Below are 23,219 nucleotides of genomic sequence, written 5' to 3'. Positions count from 1 at the left end.
GTGGGCAATTTTGATGTAACGCTAAAAAGTTTTGAAATATGCTCACTTACCCCTCTCTACTATTCCTATATCATGCACTCTCTGTTCATCTTATTCCTTCATCTCTTCTTGATAATATCTGGGCTGTTCTCTTTCTTTCCCTCTCTTATTGTTTCTTCCCCACTAGCTTTCCCCTTGTTGCCACCTCATCTATAACCCTCGTTGTTGCTTTCTTGTGAGTGGCATGGCTTGACTAGACAAGAAAGATGTGCATATAAAAATAGGGATAACTAAACATTAGTTATTACTTTCACCAATCATTAATGTCTTCCCCACCCATTAAGAACAAATGAAATTGGGGAGAGGTACCTCACTTGGCCCATCAAGCCTACTCCACCATTCTATGAATATTGCTAATCTGATTCCTGACCTCAACACTTTCTTTACCTAATCCCAAAATTTGATAATCCCCTCTATTTTCCTCAGCTTTGAATGTATTGAATGACTTAAAATTCACACCCCTCTGTGATTGAGAATTCCCAGACTCAGCAACCATCTGGAAAAGCAATTCCATTCCCTATCCTGCGACTTTTCTTCATGGTTTTGAACTCCCTGTACCAGGCGTAATATCCTCAGAGAATCTAACTGGTTAAGCATAAATTTCAAGCCCCGCGAAACGTTCATCGGGGTAATCACCTCTAAACTCTAGAGTGTCTTAGTTCAACCTACAAATGAATAACTTATTCGTGTCTGTGAACTAATACTATGTCATGAAACTTGTCTTGTGTAATAACCTTTATGTGTCCCTTTGTTGAAGGATATATGGAAACCCAAATACTCAGGATCTATGGCTCCCCTTAAAGTATCCTAATAAATGTTTATGTCACCTCTGTTTATAGGGTCATGATGACTATATCTAATCTTGTTAGTCTTCCAAATGCACAATTATTTCTTTGTTAATAATGTATTCTGGCATTATCCTGACATCTGGTGTAAACCTAACTGGCTTTGCTTTATGTGTAGGAAGGAACTACAGATGTTGGTTTAAATCAAATATAGTCGCAGAAAGCTGGAGTAACTCAGCGGGTCAGACAGGATCTCTGGAGAAAAGGAATAAGTGACTTTTCTGGTTGAGACTCTTCTCCAGTCTGAAGAAGGGTCTCGACCCAAAACATCACCTATTCCTTTTCTCTAGAGATGCTGTCTGACCCACTGAGTTACTCCAGCATTTTGGGTCTATTTTAGCTTTTGCTTTACATTTTTCCCAGGCAATCAAATCCTGTCATCCCTTTGTCTCATGAATTCATCTCATTACTTTTCTACTGATATCAATTATTTTAAGTTCTATAATTATTCTATAATAAGACTTCTATATCCCTCTTAATCATTCATTTTGTTTTTAATAAAGCATCACTTATGCTTTCAATGTCTTCATTGAAATGTTACAAAATATTTTTGTAACATTTCTGTGATTTCTTTTTTCTCAATTATTAGTTTCTCCTGTCTCGGCTTCTGTAGAACCAACATTTACTGTACTATTCTCAATTTATGAAATTGCAGAAAATTGCACAATCCATTCTTATATCATCCACTCGAGCACTATAGCATAGTGTCTATATTTCTCAGTGTGTACCTGTGGAGAATTATAAAATTATTGCTTATTCACATGCATATTTGAATCCGGTTTCTTGATCTGCCTTTGTAAATTTGCTCCACATACCTATCTGTTTGCCTTCACTTAAGGCATTAATTTGGGATGTTGAATGCATTATAAGAGTGAACAAAAACTTTTACATTCACTCTTTCCGTGTATGATTTATCGTGACATTTTTGATTTATCATCTTTTCACACATAACGAGATCTAAAATAGCTTATTCCTGGTTGGAATCATAATACGTTGTTCAAAGAAACCATCTCAAATGCTTTCTATTAAGTCATCCTTATGTCTCCCTTCGGCAATTTGAATTTTCCAGGCTGTTCCGTTCCATCCAGATACTTGTTTGATTGATGGTTTAGTTGGGATTCTTCAGACCATTTAATTTTTCTATGTTTTGATTTTAGACGCCCACCAAACTGTCGCTTCCTGACCTAAACCATTTCCTTTTGAACTGTTAACCTGTGAATCATTTGTGTAATAGAACTTTTAGCAAAAGAGTATGTATATTTTAAATGGAATTGAAGATCTGTTTCAATTCACAATAGTTTTGCATTCCAAAACTAATTTTTATTTTGGAAAGCAGTGGAAGAATCCCATATGTCACAACTATATGTATGGTTCAATAAGATAAAAATAGTCTGATAAATAATTTTGCATTGTCTTGTAGTTATAATTCATCTCTTGCTTCTTTTATATTCTGAAGGTTACAATATATTTTCTTAAATTTTATTTTGATAACTTCTAGCATTCATCTTTCCCATTATGTGCATGCCTTTTCTACATTTATAGTTTGTGACCTTGTCTCATTGCAAAGAGCATAATTATTCCTCCCACACGTATTCTTGTAGTTGGAAATTAGTTCTCTTTATTGTTTTGGACTGTAGTGATTACATGTAGAGTTCTGACGTTCTTGTTTCAACATGTTTTTTAATACCGACTTAACCAAATACAGTATATTGACAGAAACAGTGGATTCACCAGAGAAGGTTTTGTTTAGATGTTTTCTATGCCTAGATTAACAATGTATAAATAATAGTATATGTAGTTTTATGTAATATCTACATTAAAAACTTAGATTTGAAATAAGCAATGTGAATTAAGTAACTGTATTAAGAATAATCTATTGGCAAGAACCATTGCATTCTGTAATTAAATATTACTAAATTACGATTAATATTACTAAAATGGAGCACTCAAACATTTCTGTAATGCATTTTGTTCTGCTCTTTTATCTTTACATTCCATAAAGGTTTCTCAGGTCAGTGTTTACATATGTGGTTTGCAGTGTTCAATAACTAGCACACCATTGACGTGTTAAAAAGAACGTAGTGGAGACTTTATCATTTTCATCATTGACCCAATTAATTATTATCCCTTTATGCATATTCCCAATTTAAGCATATTTTTATAAAATTAATTGTTGATTAACTGATGATTAATTTTTAAAGTAATTGTGCAATGATTCTTTAACCTGAGTTTTAAATATGGTACTTCTTAACTGTCCTTGAAGTAATTATGTGATCTTGAAAATTTAACTTAAGTTCCAGCAGTTTGTAGTGGTCAACCTCATTTGTATTCTGGCATATTCATAATCTTTGCTTAATGTTACTGCACACAATGTTATTGCAAAATGTAACTTCAATGACTAATAACTATTTCACTTTTATCACTCCATAATAATTATATTGAATGATTTCTGCTTCTTGTGTCAAAACTAACATTTATATTTTGAAACAAAACAAGTCTGCTGGTCTTTACCCAGGGCTCGTACAGTCCTTGAAAGTCCTGGAATTTGAAACTCTGTTTTTCAAGGCCTTGAAAGTATTTAGATTTATCATAGATCCTTGAAAGTCCTTGAAAATTCACTTTTTATGATAAGAGTATTAATTCATGCAGCGTAATGTGTTATGCTCTGGGGCACACAGGAACTGGACTCAAACGCACGACTCACACACAAGAGTCAATTTGGAGAAAATAAAGGCGTTCTTTAATTTTCACATTAAAGAACACTGCGATTCGAACCAAAAACTCTAAACTTACTCAGCTACAAAAACATTAGTTACAAAAATTACTTACTAGCTATACTACGACCGAGAGCACATGAATCAGAGCACATGAATCACAATACGAACTGGCACAGGACAAAGGGAGGCGTGGACTATATATACATGAGGTAAGGGCACACAGGTGGAAACAATCAAGGCGGGGCTGACAATTACAATGGCAGGAAGTCAAGGGACCTGAAATGAGAATCTAAACACAGAACATGTCACAAGACTAACAGATATGACGGGACATTACAGTACCCCCCCCCCTTTAGGACCGACTCCTGACGGTCCAGGCTGGTCAGGATGAGTCTTGTCAAAGTCCTTGATCAAAGTTTTGTCCAAAATGAAGCTGGCAGGAATCCAGCACCTCTCCTCAGGACCGTAGCCTTCCCAGTCGACCAGAAACTGGCGACCGCGACCTCTCTTGCAGACTGCAAGAAGTTCCTTAACTGTGTAGACCGGACCACCGTCGACGAGCCGGGGGGGTGGAGGGGGCTTGGAGGCGGGCACGAGTGCACTTTCCTTGACCGGTTTTATTTTGCTGACGTGGAATGTAGGGTGAACCCTTAATGACCTGGGGAGTTGTAGACGGACCGAAACAGGGTTAATGACTTTCGAAATGGGAAATGGACCCACGAACCTTGGAGCCAGCTTTCTGGCGTGGACGTGAAGTGGCAAGTCCTTTGTAGACAGCCATACCTTCTGGCCTGGGCGATAATGAGGAGCGGATCTGCGGTGGCGGTCGGCTGTCGCTTTCATCCGGGACTGACCCCGGAGTAGAACCCTCCGAGCTCCGTCCCAGATTCGGCGACAGTGTCGGATCATGGCGTGGGCAGAAGGCACCGTCACCTCACCCTCATAAGCTGAGAACAAGGGGGGCTGGTAGCCGTAGGCACACTGGAAGGGTGTGAGTCCCGTGGCAGCCGTAGGAAGCGTGTTGCGTGCGTACTCGACCCAGATGAGATGGTCGCTCCAGGTGGTCTGGTTCTGCGCGATCAGACAGCGCAAGCAGGTCTCGAGCTTCTGGTTCATCCGCTCAGTCTGGCCATTGGATTGCGGATGGTAACCAGAAGACAGGCTGACGGTGGCACCTATGAGGGAACAAAACTCACTCCAAAACTTGGACACAAACTGAGGACCTCGGTCCGAGACAATGTCTGTAGGGAAACCATGGATACGGAAAACGTGAGACATCATTACCTCTGCCGTCTCTTTGGCAGAGGGGAGCTTGGCCACAGCGATAAAATGTACCATCTTTGAAAATCGGTCTACCACCGTCAGGACAGTTGTGTTACCTTTGGAGGCCGGCAACCCAGTAACAAAGTCAATGGAGATGTGGGACCAGGGCCTCTGAGGGACTGAAAGTGGGTGCAGCAGGCCCACTTGGATTTGTCTGGAGGGCTTGCTCCTTGCACAGACAGGGCAGGCGGCCACATATTCAGCTACATCCTTTTCAAGTGAAGGCCACCAAAAACGCTGTTTAACCACAAAAACAGTTCTCTTGGCACCTGGATGGCATGTGAGCAGGGACGTGTGAGCCCAGTGGATTACCTGGGGGCGCAATGTCACAGGAACAAACAAACAGTTAGTAGGACAGCCACTCGGTGCTGGAGTCTCATCATTAGCCTGCTTCACATCTGTTTCGATCTGCCAAGACACCGTTCCTACCACACGGTTAAGTGGCAGGATGGGTTCGGGTTCTCTGGTATCAGGTTCAGGGTCATAAAGTCGGGACAGGGCGTCTGGTTTTGTGTTCTGGGAACCGGGCCTGTAAGACAGAGAAAAGTTGAACCTACTAAAAAACAGAGTCCATCTGGCCTGACATGAGTTGAGTCTCTTGGCTTTACGGATGTATTCCAGGTTCTTGTGATCTGTCCATACCAGAAAAGGCTGCTCGGCCCCCTCCAGCCAGTGCCTCCACTCCCCCAATGCGGCTCTGACCGCCAGCAGTTCTTTGTTTCCGACATCGTAATTTTTTTCTGCGGGGGTCAACTTACGTGACAGGTAGGCGCAGGGATGAATCCGGTTGTCCTTCTCCGCTCTCTGGGAAAGTACCGCCCCAATCCCCTCGTTGGAGGCATCCACCTCCACAATGAACTGTCTCTGGGGATCTGGGATGGTCAGAACAGGAGCGTTGGTGAACAATGTTTTGAGGGGCTGGAAGGCGGCTTCGGCCTGAGGATTCCACTCGAACTGGGTCTTGGAAGACGTGAGAGAGTGCAGAGGAGCAGCAACAGCACTGAAGTCTCTAATAAAACGTCTGTAAAAGTTTGCAAATCCGAGAAACTGTTGCACCTTCTTTCTGTTAGTGGGGGCGGGCCAATTGGCCACCGCACTGACCTTACCAGGGTCCATCTGGATGTGGTCGGCCGATATAATGTAGCCCAGAAAGGACATTGTGTCTGCGTGGAAGTCGCACTTCTCGGCCTTCACATACAGACGGTTAGCTAAGAGCTTCTGCAACACACACTTGACATGACGCTCATGAGACTGTATGTCTGGAGAGAAGATAAGAATGTCATCAAGGTAGACAAAAACACACTCATTGAGAAATTCCCTGAGGACCTCGTTCATAAAAGCTTGGAAGACTGCGGGGGCATTGGTTAACCCGAACGGCATCACCAAATACTCGTAGTGCCCGTTAGGAGTGTTAAACCCAGTTTTCCACTCATCCCCCTCTCTGATTCTCACTAGATGGTATGCATTCCTTAAGTCTAGTTTAGTGAATACTTTGGCTTTGTGCAACAATTCAAAAGCAGAAGACATCAAAGGAAGTGGGTAACGATTCTTGATCGTAATCTCGTTTAGGAAGCTGTAATCTATGCAGGGACGAAGTGACCCATCTTTCTTGCCCACAAAGAAAAACCCCGCGCCTGCTGCCGAGGAGGACGGGCGAATAATGCCCGTCCTCAGGGAGGACTCAATGTACTCATCCATCGCCTTCCTCTCGGAGCCGGATATGGAGTACAGTCGCCCCTTGGGAATAGGGGCCCCCGGCAGCAGGTTGATAGCGCAGTCGAAAGGTCGATGAGGAGGTAGGGTGGTGGCCCTGGACTTGTTGAACACCTCCTTCAGTTCATGGTAACATGGTGGAACCTTCGACAGATCGGGATAGTCATCATCATCATTAGAAATCTTTATTTCTTCAGATTTAAGAACATTTATTCCCAAAACCGCCCCGATCTTCCCGTAACTCACCCCTTTGTTCACTGGTTCAACAAGACATGATTGTGTGCACTCAACCCCCCATCGTCTGATCTTACCAGATCGCCAATCAATCTGAGGATTGTGTTTCTGCAGCCAAGGGAAACCAAAGTACAAGGGATGTTGAGCTGAGTCAAACAAGTGAAAAGACATTATCTCCACATGGTTAGCATTGAACATGACTTTGACAGGTTCTGTACGATGAGTTATCTCAAACAACTGACGTCCATCTAAAGCGCTCGCCACAATAGGTTGCAACAAGGGCACAGATTTAACCTTACACGATCGAGCTAGAGTCCAGTCCATGAGACTCTCTTCGGCTCCGGAGTCGATCAAAACCCCCCGAGTCACAATTTGCTGATTCAGAGTGAGGGTGGCCTGCGTCAGAGGTCGAGGAGGTAAGTCCAAAACAGGGAATTGGCTCACCAGTGTCCTCCTTTTCACTGGTGAGCCACCCCTTTTAACGAGCAGTCGGCCAGACGGTGTCCTTGTTGACCGCAGTAAAAGCAGGCTCCGTCCTTCAGGCGGCGCTGTCGCTGCTCCGGAGTCAGCCTGGTTCGTCCTAGCTGCATGGGTTCATCCGACGGCTGAGAGGACTCTGTTTTCTCCGGCCAGCGATGGACAGGGAACGATGACTTCTTCAGTGTGAAGGACCCGGAGGAGCGCCCCTGGTGATTGGGAGGACGATCAGCAGCCTGGTGTCTTTCCTTTTCCTTTATCCTGTTATCGACACGAATAGCCCTGGTAATTAATGTCTCTAGATCACTGGGTAACTCAAAAGGTGAAAGTCTGTCCTTTATAGCCTCCGACAACCCATTCATGAATGCATCCACTTGTGCAGGCATATTCCACCCACTGTCTGTTGCAAGGGTTCGGAAGTCAATGGTATAGTCTATCACTGGGCGAGTGTTCTGTTTTAGCTGCAGTAAGACTCGGGAAGCTTCCTTAGCAGAGGAAGTGTGATCAAAAATACTGCTAAATGTTCTTTGGAAGAGGTCTAGATCCTGACAGACTGTGGAGCCCCGAGACCACTCCGCAGTGGCCCATGCTGCGGCTCGTCCCGTCAAATGGGACACAATAAATGCTACCCTGGCCTGGTCTGAGGGGAAGTGTGCAGGGTTATGCTTGAAGTGGAGATCACATTGTACAAGGAATGATCTACAATTCTCCGAGTCTCCAGAGAACTTATCTGGTGAAGCCAGGCGTAGAATCAGCGTGGGGTTCGCAGGCGTGGCCGGAACAGCAAGCGGATGGCCGGCTGAAGGTTCAACGTGAGCCAGTGGAGAAGCTGCCGAGGTTGGGTCGAGACGAGCCAGAACCTGATGGAGTTGTACAGCGAGGTGGTTAATCTGGGTCGTCACTGATGACTGGAACTCGCCTTGTCTATCGTTCAGCTCGCGCACCCTGTGACTGACTGAGCGCAGCTGCTCCTCCTGGTGCTGGATCTTAGTGCCCTGGTTGGCAAGGGCTGATTTCCAAACCTTAGAGTCGGCCGAGTCCATATTATGGCCAGTTCGTTCTGTTATGCTCTGGGGCACACAGGAACTGGACTCAAACGCACGACTCACACACAAGAGTCAATTTGGAGAAAATAAAGGCGTTCTTTAATTTTCACATTAAAGAACACTGCGATTCGAACCAAAAACTCTAAACTTACTCAGCTACAAAAACATTAGTTACAAAAATTACTTACTGGCTATACTACGACCGAGAGCACATGAACCAGAGCACATGAGCCAGAGCACATGAGCCAGAGCACATGAGCCAGAGCACATGAGCCAGAGCACATGAGCCAGAGCACATGAGCCAGAGCACATGAATCACAATACGAACTGGCACAGGACAAAGGGAGGCGTGGACTATATATACATGAGGTAAGGGCACACAGGTGGAAACAATCAAGGCGGGGCTGACAATTACAATGGCAGGAAGTCAAGGGACCTGAAATGAGAATCTAAACACAGAACATGACACAAGACTAACAGATATGACGGGACAGTACATAATGTGGCGTCTTTTCATTGTTTATAATGCATATTTTTATTAAAAGTCAGGAAACATTGTTAGACATGTTTGTCTTTGTCGCCTATTTTTCCCTCCTCGCCGCAGCCGCTCACCCCGGGGCTTCTGAACAACAACTACAACACTTGTGATTGTTCTTATTTCACTGCACTAGAGGGAGATGGGGCCGGGGAAGAGAGTGGAGGAGCGGCGCAGATCCCGCTGGCACTGGGAGAGAGAGAGGGGAGAGGGAGAGAGGAGAGAGAGGGAAGGAGCAGCCCCCGCAAGTGGCGGCACTCCATCACCGGACCCTCTGACATCCTCCCCCTCCCCGTGCTCCCCCGCTGCTCCCTCTACCCTGACTCTCTCCCCCCTCTCTCTATCCCCTCTCTCTCTACCCCCTATCTCTCTACCCACTCTCTCTCTACCTCCTCTCTCTCTACCCCCTCTCTCCCCCCTCTCTCCCCTCCCTCTCTCCCCACTCTCTCTCCCCCCTCGCTCTCTCCCCTCTCTCTTTCTCACAGCACCAGCGAGATCTAGGCCGCTCCTCCACTCTCTTCCCTGGCCCTGTGTCCCTCTAACGCAGCGAAATAAGAACAAACACAGGTGTTGTAGTTGTTGTTCAGAAGCCCTGCATTCCCGGGGTGGACGGCGGCAGCGGTGGCAGCGAGGAGGGAACTTTCCTTGGGTTTGTTGATTGCAAAGGGGCGCTGCGATCTCTCGCCTTGTCCCAGCTCTGGGTCGGTGGCGATCCGTTCTCCGGTGAACCTCAGCCGGCAGCTTCTGCCTCCAGTCCCCACCGCCGCAGCCACGGTTCCACGGCTCCGGGACAAGTTAAAGAATCGGGGAGAGTTGAGGGGAACTTGCCGCATAAAGCAAAAAACCTACAAAATTATCGTAGATTTTACTACTTAACCACATATACACCAAATTAACAGTTTTGAATACAGTGTTTTCTTTTCTATACGGAGAAAAACTGGAAAAAACCATCGATGTTTGCTGGACTTTGGTCCTTGAAAAATGGGATTTTTGGACCTTGAAAGTCCTTGAAAAGTCCTTGAATTTTTTGCTGTTCCAAGTGTACGAACCCTGTTACCAAATGCTTGGTGGTTTTAGCAGCTTTACTTCTATAAGAAATTAATATAGCGTATTCCCTTAGTATGAATAATTTGCTGCTTAATGCTCCCTCTCCAGACCTGATTACATTTATTCAGACAATATGTAATGGATTGATTAGAATCAAGGAACTGTAGGTGCTGGTTTACAATTAAAAAACACAAAAATGCTGGAGCAACTCAGCAGATCAGGCAGCATCTCTGGAGAACATGAATAGGTGATGTTTTGGGTCGGGGCCCTTCTTCAGACTGGTTGACGTGGGGGAGGGGGGCGTGGGGGAAGCTGGAAGAAAGATGGAGACAGGACAATGTCTGACAAGTAATAGGTGGATATAGGTGAGGGGTGGGCTTTCATTGGCAGATGGTTGAACAAAAGCCAGAAATGAAAAAACAAAAAGTGTGCAATAAGGAGATCAGGATAGAAGTGGTGCAAATTGTGAAGCCAGAGGACAAAATATAGGTTGAATGAGATGGGCGTAAGGGGAAACCTATCCAAATATGTTGCCAGTATGTTTTTAGGGATATACGTTTTCTCCTTTTCTCAGATATATTTCGAAACTTGCTTTCAATTCCTTTCAGGATGAATGACCTTGGGGTCCGTTTTCTACTGGGAAACGTCTGGAAATTCAGCTTGTTCCCTCAGACATTGGGGAGTCTCAGGGAGCAGACTATGTTTGAGTAATTGCTATTCCTTTCATTCCCAGAATGTTTCACAGATGTGAAATTACACTAGTAACGAGAAAGTAGCAATACATTCCAGAAAGCACTGTATATTTACTGGTATATAGGTGAAAAAATATTTTTACTGTAATTATATTTTGTTGAATACAATCAGCTCACTACAAAATCAACAAGTTTTGTAGTTGGTGCAAAGGAATGTAAAATTATTTGAGATGTACTGGCAACGAGCTGGAAGTAAAATTAGAAAACATTAAGATTTTTAATCTAGAAAGAAGATTTAACAGCAGAACCTAAGAGGCACACAAAATAAATAAACCTGAGAAACCACGACCAGAGGACATCAATCTGCTTAATGAGAAATAATACTACAATATAAATTCAGAATTTTATAACTCATTGACAAGTTATTTCAACAGCTTGCCAGGAAAGTTGATTTTATAATTCTATGAAAGTTAGAAGTGTTGTTTAAGATTATAGATAATATTGTTGGTGGATTCAGGATATTGTAGGGCAAAGCTCCTGCGGTCAAATGTCGGTTTCTCCTCCTAACCCATATGCTCTTAATTTGAAGTCTAGGTTCACTGTGAAAACTTGTTTGATCACCTGGAGAGGGTCTCATGGTTGCTACCAATCTCTCCAAATGTACACATTTTATAATTCTTATCAAATGAAAGGAAGGTCATGTTTATGTAATTTTTCAGTGCAGGTCATGTAGTTCTTTGCATTTCAGGTACGCTGTTATATCTGGCCGACAGGCTGACCATGAGTCCATCCAGAATCGTATCAAGGCTGGATATGCTTTCAAGGTAAGGCAAGTCCTGATAGATGCTTTGTCCTCAATGTGGACCTGGTGTTTTTAGCTTAGGATAACAAAGCCAATTTCTGCCCTTTAATAACGCTGTAAACATGTTTGGCAGGCAGCAGACAAAACTCATATGTTACTGCTAGACTTTGTGCTGTCCAAGGACATCATTAAGTGAGTAAACTAGGTGAGGATTGCTTAACTGTACGCCAAAAGCTATACTTTACAACATTGCAGACATGTGATGTCAAGAACATTGCTGTGAAAGTTTCTATATCTTAAGCCAGTTCACCATATGAATGCCAGGAGCTATTGCAGCTGTTCTTGAAGATTACGACTTGATCCAAAAAGACTACACAGGATATCAAGAAAAGCTCCTAATGCATGACGTCTATCTGTGGCCAGCTTTGCGGCAGTTGATTACCAGAGTTCATTTACGACTATACATTTCATCAATTGACTATGGTTATCCCGGTGTGCACCAATTCATCAAGAGAGATCACCATGCCGCTATGGACTACAGCTGTCATTTAAACCTAATGAGACCAGTCTCATGCAGCCTAGTCCGTGCTTACTGTTTCTCATGTAATAAAGTGTTGTTACTTTACATAAATTATGACATTTTTACTACACTACCTCTATCATATGCACTTAGATAGTTTACATATTATTACCTGCTTCTGATGGAGTTTATTATGTGCCTGCTTTTACTGTCCTTTCTAATTCACATGATTTCGATAGCATTTAATACCTATTCCCAGGTACACTTAGGAAGGTAATGTGAGCCTTCTCATGAATGATTGTTGTTAATTCAACTCAATAATTAAGGGGAAACTGTGATACAAGTCCAAGTCAAGTGTGTCTTGAAGGGCAACTTGGAAATGATGGTAATTCCTTGTGCCAGCTGAGATTGCTTTTCTAAATGTTAGAGACCTGTATGAAGCTTGAGAAGATGTTTCTTCCATTCACTCTATATGGTACATGAAGCAGCTGTTGTGTTCAATGGTAGATGAGTGGATGTTTAAGGTGGTGGATGGGTGCTAGTCTTAGATGGTGTCATATATCACAGATGCATGCACCTATGAAAGCTCGAAAGCATGTACTTATATGAGTGCATGGGAATTGAGAGATATATTGCATTTACAAAATACTCTGTTTCTGAACTGCTCCATCACCACAGAACTGCTGTTGAATTAAGGTCTTTGAAGATCCACATAATTTTTTGGTGGAGGATTTAGTGCAAGTGAATGCCACTGAATGTCAAAGAGAGATGAATGCCACCCCCCCCCCCCCCACGTCCACCTGCTAGTCCCTCTACCCCGACTCTCTCCCCCCCCACTTTCTCTCCCCCCCCCCCCCCCCAACTCTCTCCATCCCCCCCTCTCTACCTCTCTTTCTCCCCTCTCTCCCCCCCCCCCCCCAGTGGTGGTCACTGTATTTTTTCTGTTTTATAAATAATTGTATACCTGCGGTATATATATATTCCAATATTTCAAGTTCTTTTTAAAAATTGAATATTATTTATTTGTTGCTATATAAACCCAATATAAACTAACCTAATCTAACCTAACCTAGTTTAACCTTTCCTAATTTAATCGAACGTAACCTAGTCTAAACTTTTTTGAGTTCATTAAATTTATAAAACTCACACTTCTTTATTTTTTCCTACGGCCCGCAAAAATGTGCCAAAAATATATAATGTGGCCATCATGCTGAAAAGTTTGGAGGGCCCTGATCTAGCCCATTGAAAGATCTATCCAATTAATTTTACTCTCCCGCCTCCCCCAACATGTTTTCCCCTTTATGGCATTAAATTGCCAGTCATAACAATTTAGTGTAAGAAAATATTCATCATATACTGGTCCTTTTACCAATTATCTTAAGTAACTTCTCGCTCTCTATTCAATTGAGTCCGTTCATGATTTTGAACATATCAATCAAACCTCCTGGTAACCTCTGCACTAAAGAGAAGAGCTGCGGTCTAACCGCGTTTAACAGATGTGCAGATTTATTCATTTGTCACCGACTGATCGGAGAATGCACTGCTAAGTGCTGGAATATATAGTTTGCTATTATCAATTCAGAAATTACAAACAGCAGTATCTAACATGGTACCTGAAACCCATAAGCCTGTTCTAAGTAAATTTCCTCCTCTAGTCCAATATGTAAAATGACCTACTTTCATTGCAATTTAATACCATATTGTTCTCAAGAGACATTTCAAAAAATGCCGACATTTTCTGTGAAGAAAATAAATTGCCTGTTTCATCTGGCACAAGACAACTACAAATATATTAACAAAGCAAAGCCCAGAAGAGTATTGCACTACATTTGTAGAACTTTTCAGAGGTTCTGGAAATGACATAAACAAGAATATACAGGCATTATGTTAAAGGTCTTCAATCTGAAATTTCAAGACCAGAGGAACATTTTTAAATAGACACTAGATAAAAAGTATTTTAAAATGGTCAAGCTTCCATATGATATGATATTTCAATTCAGAGTAAAAACCTGTATTTCAAAATATAAAAACAAATTCTAGTTACTTGCATTGATAATTAACAATGTATTAAAACATTGTACATTGTACATCAAATGTAGTCAGTGAAATTACATTGGATTTTCATTTTAGGACCTAGTCAAGCAATTCTGAATCAGCGATTAATTTATGCATCTTTCTATCTATCTTTTTATATTACTAAAACTCTCTGCTTGTTTGTGCATTATATGGTTTGGGGCTTGAGGCAGCCAAAACAGTACACGATAGCGCAACAATTTTAGGCCCACCTTACTCACCATTGCGCTCAATAAACCCACTTTTGCTACTTTTTAAAAACAATTTACCTTATAAACTTTAATAAATGTGCCCCCCCCGCCACGAGAGGACCGGCGCTGGTCCTGGCGTGCCCTGCGCCTGACCTCCCCGTGGTGCAGCTTGGTGGCAGAGGATCGACAAGATGGCCGTCTCCGCCGATCGCAGCCGAGCTGCAGGAGAGGCTCGCCCGGCCCGCAGGAGAAATGGGGCCGAGGTCAGTGCCTTATCCCTGTCCACTCTCACCCACCCACGGCCCCGGGAGATACTCCCCGCCCGGCAATGGGTCCATGCAGTCAGGAGACACTTCGGCTCCAAGCCAGGCCCGCAGGAGAGCCCCGCAGGAGAAACGGGGCCGAGGTTAGACAATAGACAATAGGTGCAGGAGGAGGTCATTCGGCCCTTCGAGCCGGCACCGCCATTCAATGTGATCATGGCTGATCATTCTCAATCAGTACCCCGTTCCTGCCTTCTCCCCCTGATTCCGCTATCCTTAAGAGCTCTATCCACCTCTCTCTTGAATGCATTCAGAGAATTGGCCTCCACTGCCTTCTGAGGCAGAGAATTCCACAGATTCACAACTCTCTGACTGAAAAGGTTTTTCCTCATCTCAGTTCTAAATGGCCTACCCCTTATTCTTAAACTGTGGCCCCTTGTTCTGGACTCCCCCAACATTGGGAACATGTTTCCTGCCTCTAACGTGTCCAACCCCTTAATAATCTTATACGTTTCGATAAGATCTCCTCTCATCCTTCTAAATTCCAGTGTATACAAGTCTAGTCGCTCCAGTCTTTCAACATATGAAAGTCCCGCCATTCCGGGAATTAACCTAGTAAACCTACGCTGCACACCCTCAATAGCAAGAATATCCTTCCTCAAATTTGGAGACCAAAACTGCGCACAGTATTCCAGGTGCGGTCTCACTAGGGCCCTGTACAACTGCAGAAGGACCTCTTTGCTCCTATACTCAACTCCTCTTGTTATGAAGGCCAACATTCCATTGGCTTTCTTCACTGCCTGCTGTACCTGCATGCTTCCTTTCAGTGGCTGATGCACTAGGACACCCAGATCTCGTTGTACGTCCCCTGTTCCTAACTTGACACCATTCAGATAATACTCTGCCTTCCTATTCTTACCACCAAAGTGGATAACCTCACACTTATCCACATTAAACTGCATCTGCCATACATCCGCCCACTCACACAACCTGTCCAAGTCACCCTGCAACCTCATAGCATCTTCCTCACAGTTCACACTACCACCCAGCTTTGTATCATCTGCAAATTTGCTAATGGTACTTTTAATCCCTTCATCCAAGTCATTAATGTATATTGTAAATAGCTGCGGTCCCAGCACCGAGCCTTGCGGTACTCCACTAGTTACTGCCTGCCATCTGAAAGGGACCCATTTATCCCCACTCTTTGCTTTCTGTCTGTCAACCAATTTTCTATCCATGTCAGTACCCAACCTCCAATACCATGTGCTCTAATTTTGCCCACTAATCTCCTATGTGGAACCTTGTCAAAGGCTTTCTGAAAGTCAAGGTACACCACATCCACCGGCTCTCCCCTGTCAATTTTCCTGGTTACATCCTCAAAGAATTCTAGTGCCTTTTCCTTGTCTCCCCATGCCTGCCCACAACCACGGGGACACTCCCCGCCCGGCAACGGGTCCACGGTTGGGCTGAGGAAGGAGCAAGGGGAGGGGTGGAGGGGGAGGGGGACAGGGGGGGTAGAGGGGGGGGGGAAGGGGAGGGAGGGGGGGAGAGGAGAAGGGGAGGGGAAGGAGGGAGGGGATGGGGAAGGAGGGAGGGGATGGGGAGGGGGAGGGGAGGGGAGGGGAGGGGAGGGGAGGGGAGGGGAGGGGAGGGGAGGGGAGGGCAGGAGAGGGTGCTGCACCAATGCAGGAGAGGTTTGGACCCAATGGGTCCACTTCTTGTAACTAAATATTTATACTTGTTTTGTTCAACATTTATGGTAATATATTAATCATGCTATTGAAATAGTATACCAGACACCTAATAATCCTGATAAGAGCATGAGTTCAATAGTGCCAGTTGTGGCTCAGTTCATAGCACCATTATCTCTCAAATGAAAAAGTTGCAGATTAAAGCTGCACTCCAAATATCTGAGCATATTCTAGGTTGCCATTCACTGTCATTGGTGCCATCTTACAGATAAGACATAAATTGAGATTCATCTGCTCATGTAAAAGTAGAATATTCAGGATGTGTAGGAAAGAACTGCAAATGCTGGTTTAAATCGAAGATAGATACAAAATGCTGGAGTAACTCAGTGGAACAGGCAGCATCTCTGGAGAGAAGGAATGGGAAACGTCACTGAGTTACTCCAGCATTTTGTGTCTATCTTAGAATATTCAGGAATTTGCTTGCTAAAGGGGATCTATAGGAACGGAATTTGAACAGGTTAGAAATAATTAAGAGAGGGGGGAAACAGTTGGGAAGGTCAGTAACAGGGTGAAGAACAGAAAAGATTAATAAATGGGAAAAACAGATATTTAATTTTCTAAAAATGTTTTTGTCATAATGTTTTATGTTCTGTACATAAAAAGAGACAGAATAAAGAAGGATCAAACATGATATTGATAAAGCACTATATTTTACAGAATTGAGGTGACAAACTCTCATGTATAGGGCCATTCTTAGTCACGTGTGTGACCAAAAATGTGAAAAATTGTGGAATACATCTCTTCTAATTCTGAAAGCATTACAGATTATTGTTTTGTACTGTATATATGACTTATATATGTCGGTCTATCAAGTGAAATTTTTATATGTTATGCTGACAATGTTTGTTTAGGGTAAGAGGTCAAATATGACTGATCACGTGTGTGACCATGTGACCGTGTGACCATACAGTACAAAACAATATATCTGTAATGCTTTCAGAATTAGAAGAGATGTATTCCACAATTTTTCACTTCTTTGGTCACACACGTGACTAAGAATGGCCCAATGGCTGATTGCTCTGTCACTCAACCATTCCGAAGTCGGCACAGTTCCTAAGAGTTTAAATTTCGTAGACAGTCAAAACATCTAAGCTCTCTCAGAAATTGTAAGATTTGCTTAACATGGTTGCTACCCACCACAGTAATTCATTTTATAAACCAAAATTATAATAGTTAATATATAAGGCATCATTATTGCAATAATGAGTCTCTCCAAATTCAAGACAATTCCTTCTCCTGTAAGATCCCCATAGTGTAAACAATTATGCATACTGATAACTAACTTTCAATTATTGGCATTGCAATAGTTAAGAAGCAGCCAAATGAATCATTTCAAAGTTAGAAAGACAGATTTAGATGCAGTCATTCCAGTAACGACTTGGACAAGTTTAATTTAAAAAAAGCAAAATTGAACTGTCATCTCTTCATCCTTAATATCAGAATGAATAGCCTATAGTGTACAATTTCCCACAGTCCTTGCATTAATTGTGCAAAGTTACAGCAGCAGCCTGTCTATTTTTTGGAACTCCAAGCTGTCAGAACATCAGGGTTGCTCCCCTCAAGACATTAAAGGCGAAGAGTAATGCTAGCAGGAAGTGCTAGTCGGGAAATTGTAGATCTGCAATGCTTCATTTTCCAACCATTTGATTACATCAGAATACAGACTATAGGAGCCATTTGTGTTGGTGCTGACTGTTTTAGCATATTATGTTATTTTGTCTAGCTATCTTGCTGTATTATTTTGGATACCATGGGGCTGTCGTGAGATGAATACATTTTTGGGCATAATGGATTGTGAGGACCCATAATTTAGGAGTATATCTGGAGATGCAGAGACGGGAGGGGTCAGACACAGGGAGTATGGCAAGACACAGTTCTTACCAGACCTGCGACGAAGAAATCTCTCGAAAGCTTGGAGAGATACAGACCTGTTTATATTACGACTTCAATAAACGACGAATTAAACTGGAAATACTTTTGGAAAATCTCATTGGTTTGTGTCGAGCTCCCTCCTACTCCCTGTGAAGTAATGGCAAGCTGAAAGGACTTTATTGGAAAGGACTGAAGTTGCCATCACATTAAACGTAAGAACTACCCTCTCTGAGTGAATTAAAAGTAAGAATTGGCTCTATGAGTGAGACTGGAGCTTGTGAATCGCCTGGACGGAACAAGAATTGTTTTATTTCACAAGCCTTGAAGCCAAATTCCACAGACTGGACAGGGTCGCTACCTGCGCTAATCTGAGTAACGGAGATTGGAAACTTCGAAAGCCTTCGCGCAGGAAAAGTGAGTACAGCATTAAACTTTATTGGAAAAGCTATATATCAGAAGCTGTATTGGAAAATGGCTGCTGGAAACCAGGAATGCTGAGAACAAAGAAGTGACCTTGAGCATTCCAAGGTATCCGTTTGCTTTGAATTCTTGTGCTAGATACGACTTTACGTCTACACGTCTTAAAAGGATAGTGTACAAGTATGTCTGGGGTTAGATCTGATGTTCAGCCACAAGGTGGCGACATCAGAAAAGATTCTGAAGAGGAAAAGAGGATTATCAAATTCACAGCGAAAGGCTGGGAATTGCTCTTTGAGAAGCACCAGATGAGGAAATACAAAAGATATAAACAAGCTGACAAGTTAATGGAAGCCATGAAAGAGCTCATGAAATCAAGTGAAAATGTAAACGAAGTACAATTCAACTTGATTAAATTAAACCAGCTCCATGAAGAAATCAAAGAAGATTACGAGGCATTGGTACAGTTATCACTGCCTGAAGATGAACTTGAAAAGCAAAATCAGTGGATTCACCAAGCAGTGGACACTTTCATCGAGTTTACACAAGATATTAGGGCGTGGTTATTCAAGGTTGGTCAGCAAACTGCACACTCTATTGCTGGGAGTGCCACACAACAGAGTGATGTAAACTTAAATAACATAGAACCTGATGACAGTGTTTCAAATATCTCAACATCTAAATTGAACCTCAAATCTCTTTCTTCATTATGTGATCTTTAACGTTCTTTGCTCGTATGAAAGCTTAGGCAGATACAGTGCATTCAGAAAGTTTTCAGATCTCTTCACTTTTTCACATTTTGCTACGTTACTGCCTTATTTTGCAATGGATTAAATTCATTTTTTTAATCATCAATCTACACACAATACCCCATATTAAAAAGTGAAAACAAATGTTTAGAAATTTTTGCAAGGTAATTAAAAATAAATAACTGAAATATCACATTTACATAAGTATTCAGATCCTTTACTCAGTACTTTGTTGAGGCACCTTTGGCAGCGATTATAGCCTCAAGTCTTCTTGGGTATGACGCTACAAGCTTGGCACACCTGTATTTGGGTAATTTCTCCCATTCTTCTCTGCAGATCCTCTCAAGCTCTGTCAGGTTGGATGGGGAGCATCGATGCACAGCTATTTTCAGGTCCCTCCAGAGATGCTCGATCGTGTTCATGTCCGGGCTCTGGCTGGGCCACTCAAGGACATTCACAGACTTGTCACGAAGCCACTCCTGCATTGTCTTGGCTGTGTGCTTCGGGTCGTTATCCTGTTGGAAGGTGAACCTCCGCCTCAGTCTGAGGTCCAGAACGTTCTGGAGCAGGTTTTCATCAAGGATCTCTCTGTACTTTGCTCCATTCATCTTTTCCTTGATCCTGACTAGTCTCCCAGTTCCTGCAGCTGAAAAATATCCCCACAGCATGATGCTGCCACCTCCATGCATCACCGTAGGTATGGTATTGGCCAGGTGATGAGATGCGATGCTTGGCATTCAGGCTAAAGAGTTCAATCCTGGTTTCATCAGACCAGAGAATCTTGTTTCTCATGGTCAGAGTCCATTAGGTGCCTTTTGGCAAACGCCAAGCGGGCTGTCGTGCCTTTTACTAAGGAGTGGCTTCCGTCTTGCCACTCTACCATAAAGGCCTGATTGGTAGAGTGCTGCAGATATAGTTGTCCTTCTGGAAGGTTCTCCCATCTTCACAGAGGAACCCTGGAGCTCTGTCAGAGTGACCATCGGGCTCTTGGTCACCTCCCCGATCAAGACCCTACTCCCCTGATTGCTCAGTTTGGCCGGGCGGCCAACTCTGTGAAGAGTCCTGGTGGTTCCAATGTTCTTCGATTTAAGAATGATGGAGGCCACTGTGCTCTTCAGGACATGCAATGCTGCAGAAATTGTTTTATACCTCTCCCCAGATCTGTGTCTCGACACAATCCTGTCTCGGAGGTCTACGGACAATTCCTTCGTCTTCATGGCTAGGTTTTTGCTCTGACATGCATTGTCAACTGTGGGACCTTTTATAGACAGGTGTGTGCCTTTCCAAATCATGTACAATCAATTTAATTTACCACTGGTAGACTCCAATCAAGTTGTAGAAACATCTCAAGGATAATCAATGGAAATAGGATGAACATAAGCTCAATTTTGAGTGTCATAGCAAAGGGTCTGAATACTTATGTAAATGTGATATTTCAGTTATTTCTTTTTAATTACTTTGCAAAATTTTCTAAACACCTGTTTATCATGGGGTATTGTGTAGATTGTTGATAATAAAATGAATTTAATCCATTTTAAAATAAGGCTGTAACGTAGCAAAATGTGGAAAAAGTGAAGTGGTCTGAATACTTTTGAATGCACTGTATGGCCATTCTCGAAGAACAGGTTGCTTTCATGAAAGGCAGGCATGAGATTGAGGCACAAGAATTGGAAATGGAGGAAGAACAGAAGAGACAAAGGGAACAGCTCAGAAGACAGAAGGAAGACTGGAACTAGATGCTGAACTGGCAGCAACCAAGACAAGACTCTATGAAATCAAGAAGCAGCTCGATCGCTTCTGATCCAATGAACTCAGATTTGAGAAGAGAAACTGCTCAAAGGGAGACATCAGCTAAATGAGAGCCACATGCAGCCGAATACTTGCTTGATCAAGTGCAACTGGTTGTTAGACCAAAACAAACAACTCTGGGACCATTTGCTAGAGCTCGTGATAGGACCCATCTAACTCAACACCATCTTCAAAGGCAAAAGGCAAAGAATCATGAGCAAAATGGTATGCAGGGGCATGTTCGCATTATCCCCCCCCCCCCCCCCCCCCCCCCCGGACAATATGATGGAAGTCGTTGATATCTATAACCTAATCCAGAGGCAAAATTATATCACTATTCTTCTCGCTCACCAAAATCTTTCTTTCACTCTACCACCAAGAGACATTCCTGTTTATGATGGTGATCCTTTGTAGCGTGAAATTTTCATCAAGGTATTTGAGAGAGGAGTGGTAAGAAAGATAAACGGTAACAGTGACCACTTACATTTTCTGGAGCAATATACAAGTGGTCAAGCAAAAGACTTAGTCCGCAGCTGTCAACACTTACCTTCAGCCCTATCTTCAGGGCTATCTTGAGGCAAAGAAACTGCTTAAAGAGCATTTTGGCAGTGAACATAAGATTGCCACTGCATATATGGTCAAGGCATTGGCCTGGCTGGCGATCAGATTAGAAGATGTGAACGAGTTGCAAGCATTCTCACTGTTCCTTAGAGGTTGTTGCAATGCAATGGATCAACCAAACTGCAGGAAATTAATGTCGCTTCCAATATGAAGACTATCCTTCTAAAACTGCCTTACAAGCTCAGAGACAAGTCATGTAAGCTACAGGAAAAGCTTGGATATTGAGCTAGATGTCCTGACCTGGTAGACTTCATATAGAAGCAAATGAAGATACTATCAGATCCACTTTTTGGGAACATCCAGGAATCTAAGCCAGTTGCAACTGTCAAAAGCTCTACTTTTGCTAAGGCAAGAGAAAAGCCGCAAATAAGAGGAAGCAGTTTTGCAACAACTGCAAAACCTGTAGAAGCACAGGTGCAAGAGAATCTGACAACAAAGGGAATAAAAAGAGACGTACCTACCGCCAAGCCACACGGTTCTTGTTTGTGATGCGAGTGATGCTGTTCTCCCATCTCAAATGTGTGGGCATATTAAGGCCGGTGATGAAACCCGTGTCTTCTCCATTGTACCAGTACAAGTAAAGAGCTACAAGGGGAGTACGGTGTTGCAAACATATGATTTTTTTGATCATGGAAGTTCATCTACCTTCTGCACAGAAAGCGTGATGAGAAGGCTGAACATCACAGGACCAAAGACCAAAATTCTCTTGCGTACCATGAACCGTGAAGCCTGTGACGAGTCGTCTTAACTCAGGTTTGGAAATATCTAGTCTGGACAAAGATGATTTTATTATCTATCAGATGTGTTCACACATAAGATCAAGCCTGTTTCTCAACTAAACATTCCCAACAAGAAGACCTGAAACAATGGCCTTACTTGAAAGATATCAGTATTCCTGAAATAGACTTTGGCATTGACCTACTCATCGGGACAAATGCTTCAAAGGTATTGGAACCTTGGGAGCTGATCAACAGCCAAGGGGATGGACCATACGCTATGAAAACCCGACTGGGATGGGTCATCGATGGTCCCCTGAGAAGAGACCACGACAGCAGTGATGGAAGTGGCTGCCCTGCAGCTGCTGTCAATCGAATATCTATTGCAAACCTACAGGAGTTACTGGTCAAACAATACAATCACGACTTCAGTGAAAGAACCAGCAAGAAAACAGAAGAAATGGCCAGAGAGGTAAAGTTCGTGGACATTATGAATCGTTCAGCAAGGATGACAGATTGACACTATTGTCTAGACTTACCTTTCAAGCAAAAAAAAACACCAGCATGCCAAATAACCGTTGCATTGCTGAGCAGTGCATCCAGAGCTTGACACGCAAGCTCAGCAAGAATGAGAAGTTTTATGATGAATATACATCCTTCCTCACAGAAATGATTGACAATGGTTATGCTGAAAGGGTACCAGTAGCCCAGCTGAATCGAAGTGATGGAGAACTCTGGTACATCTCTCACCACAGTGTGGGGAGGAGGAGGGGGGATGCAGTGGGTGA

At 43.1% G+C, this 23,219-nt stretch overlaps 1 protein-coding gene across 1 annotated transcript in view; it reads left to right on the top strand.

Annotated features, from left to right (window-relative positions):
- LOC144597184 (regulator of microtubule dynamics protein 3-like) overlaps positions 1-23,219 on the top strand; it is a 205,655-nt gene that overhangs the window by 136,359 nt on the left and 46,077 nt on the right. The window contains exon 7 of the mRNA XM_078406175.1: positions 11,417-11,492. Coding sequence (XP_078262301.1) covers positions 11,417-11,492 — 76 coding nt within the window. The remainder of the gene's footprint in view (positions 1-11,416; positions 11,493-23,219) is intronic.

The sequence above is a fragment of the Rhinoraja longicauda genome, chromosome 10, assembly GCF_053455715.1.
Source record: "Rhinoraja longicauda isolate Sanriku21f chromosome 10, sRhiLon1.1, whole genome shotgun sequence".
In the NCBI taxonomy this organism is placed as follows: domain Eukaryota; kingdom Metazoa; phylum Chordata; class Chondrichthyes; order Rajiformes; family Arhynchobatidae; genus Rhinoraja; species Rhinoraja longicauda.
Note: the sequence above shows the minus strand (reverse complement) of the source record. Positions and strands in the feature narration are given on the sequence as shown.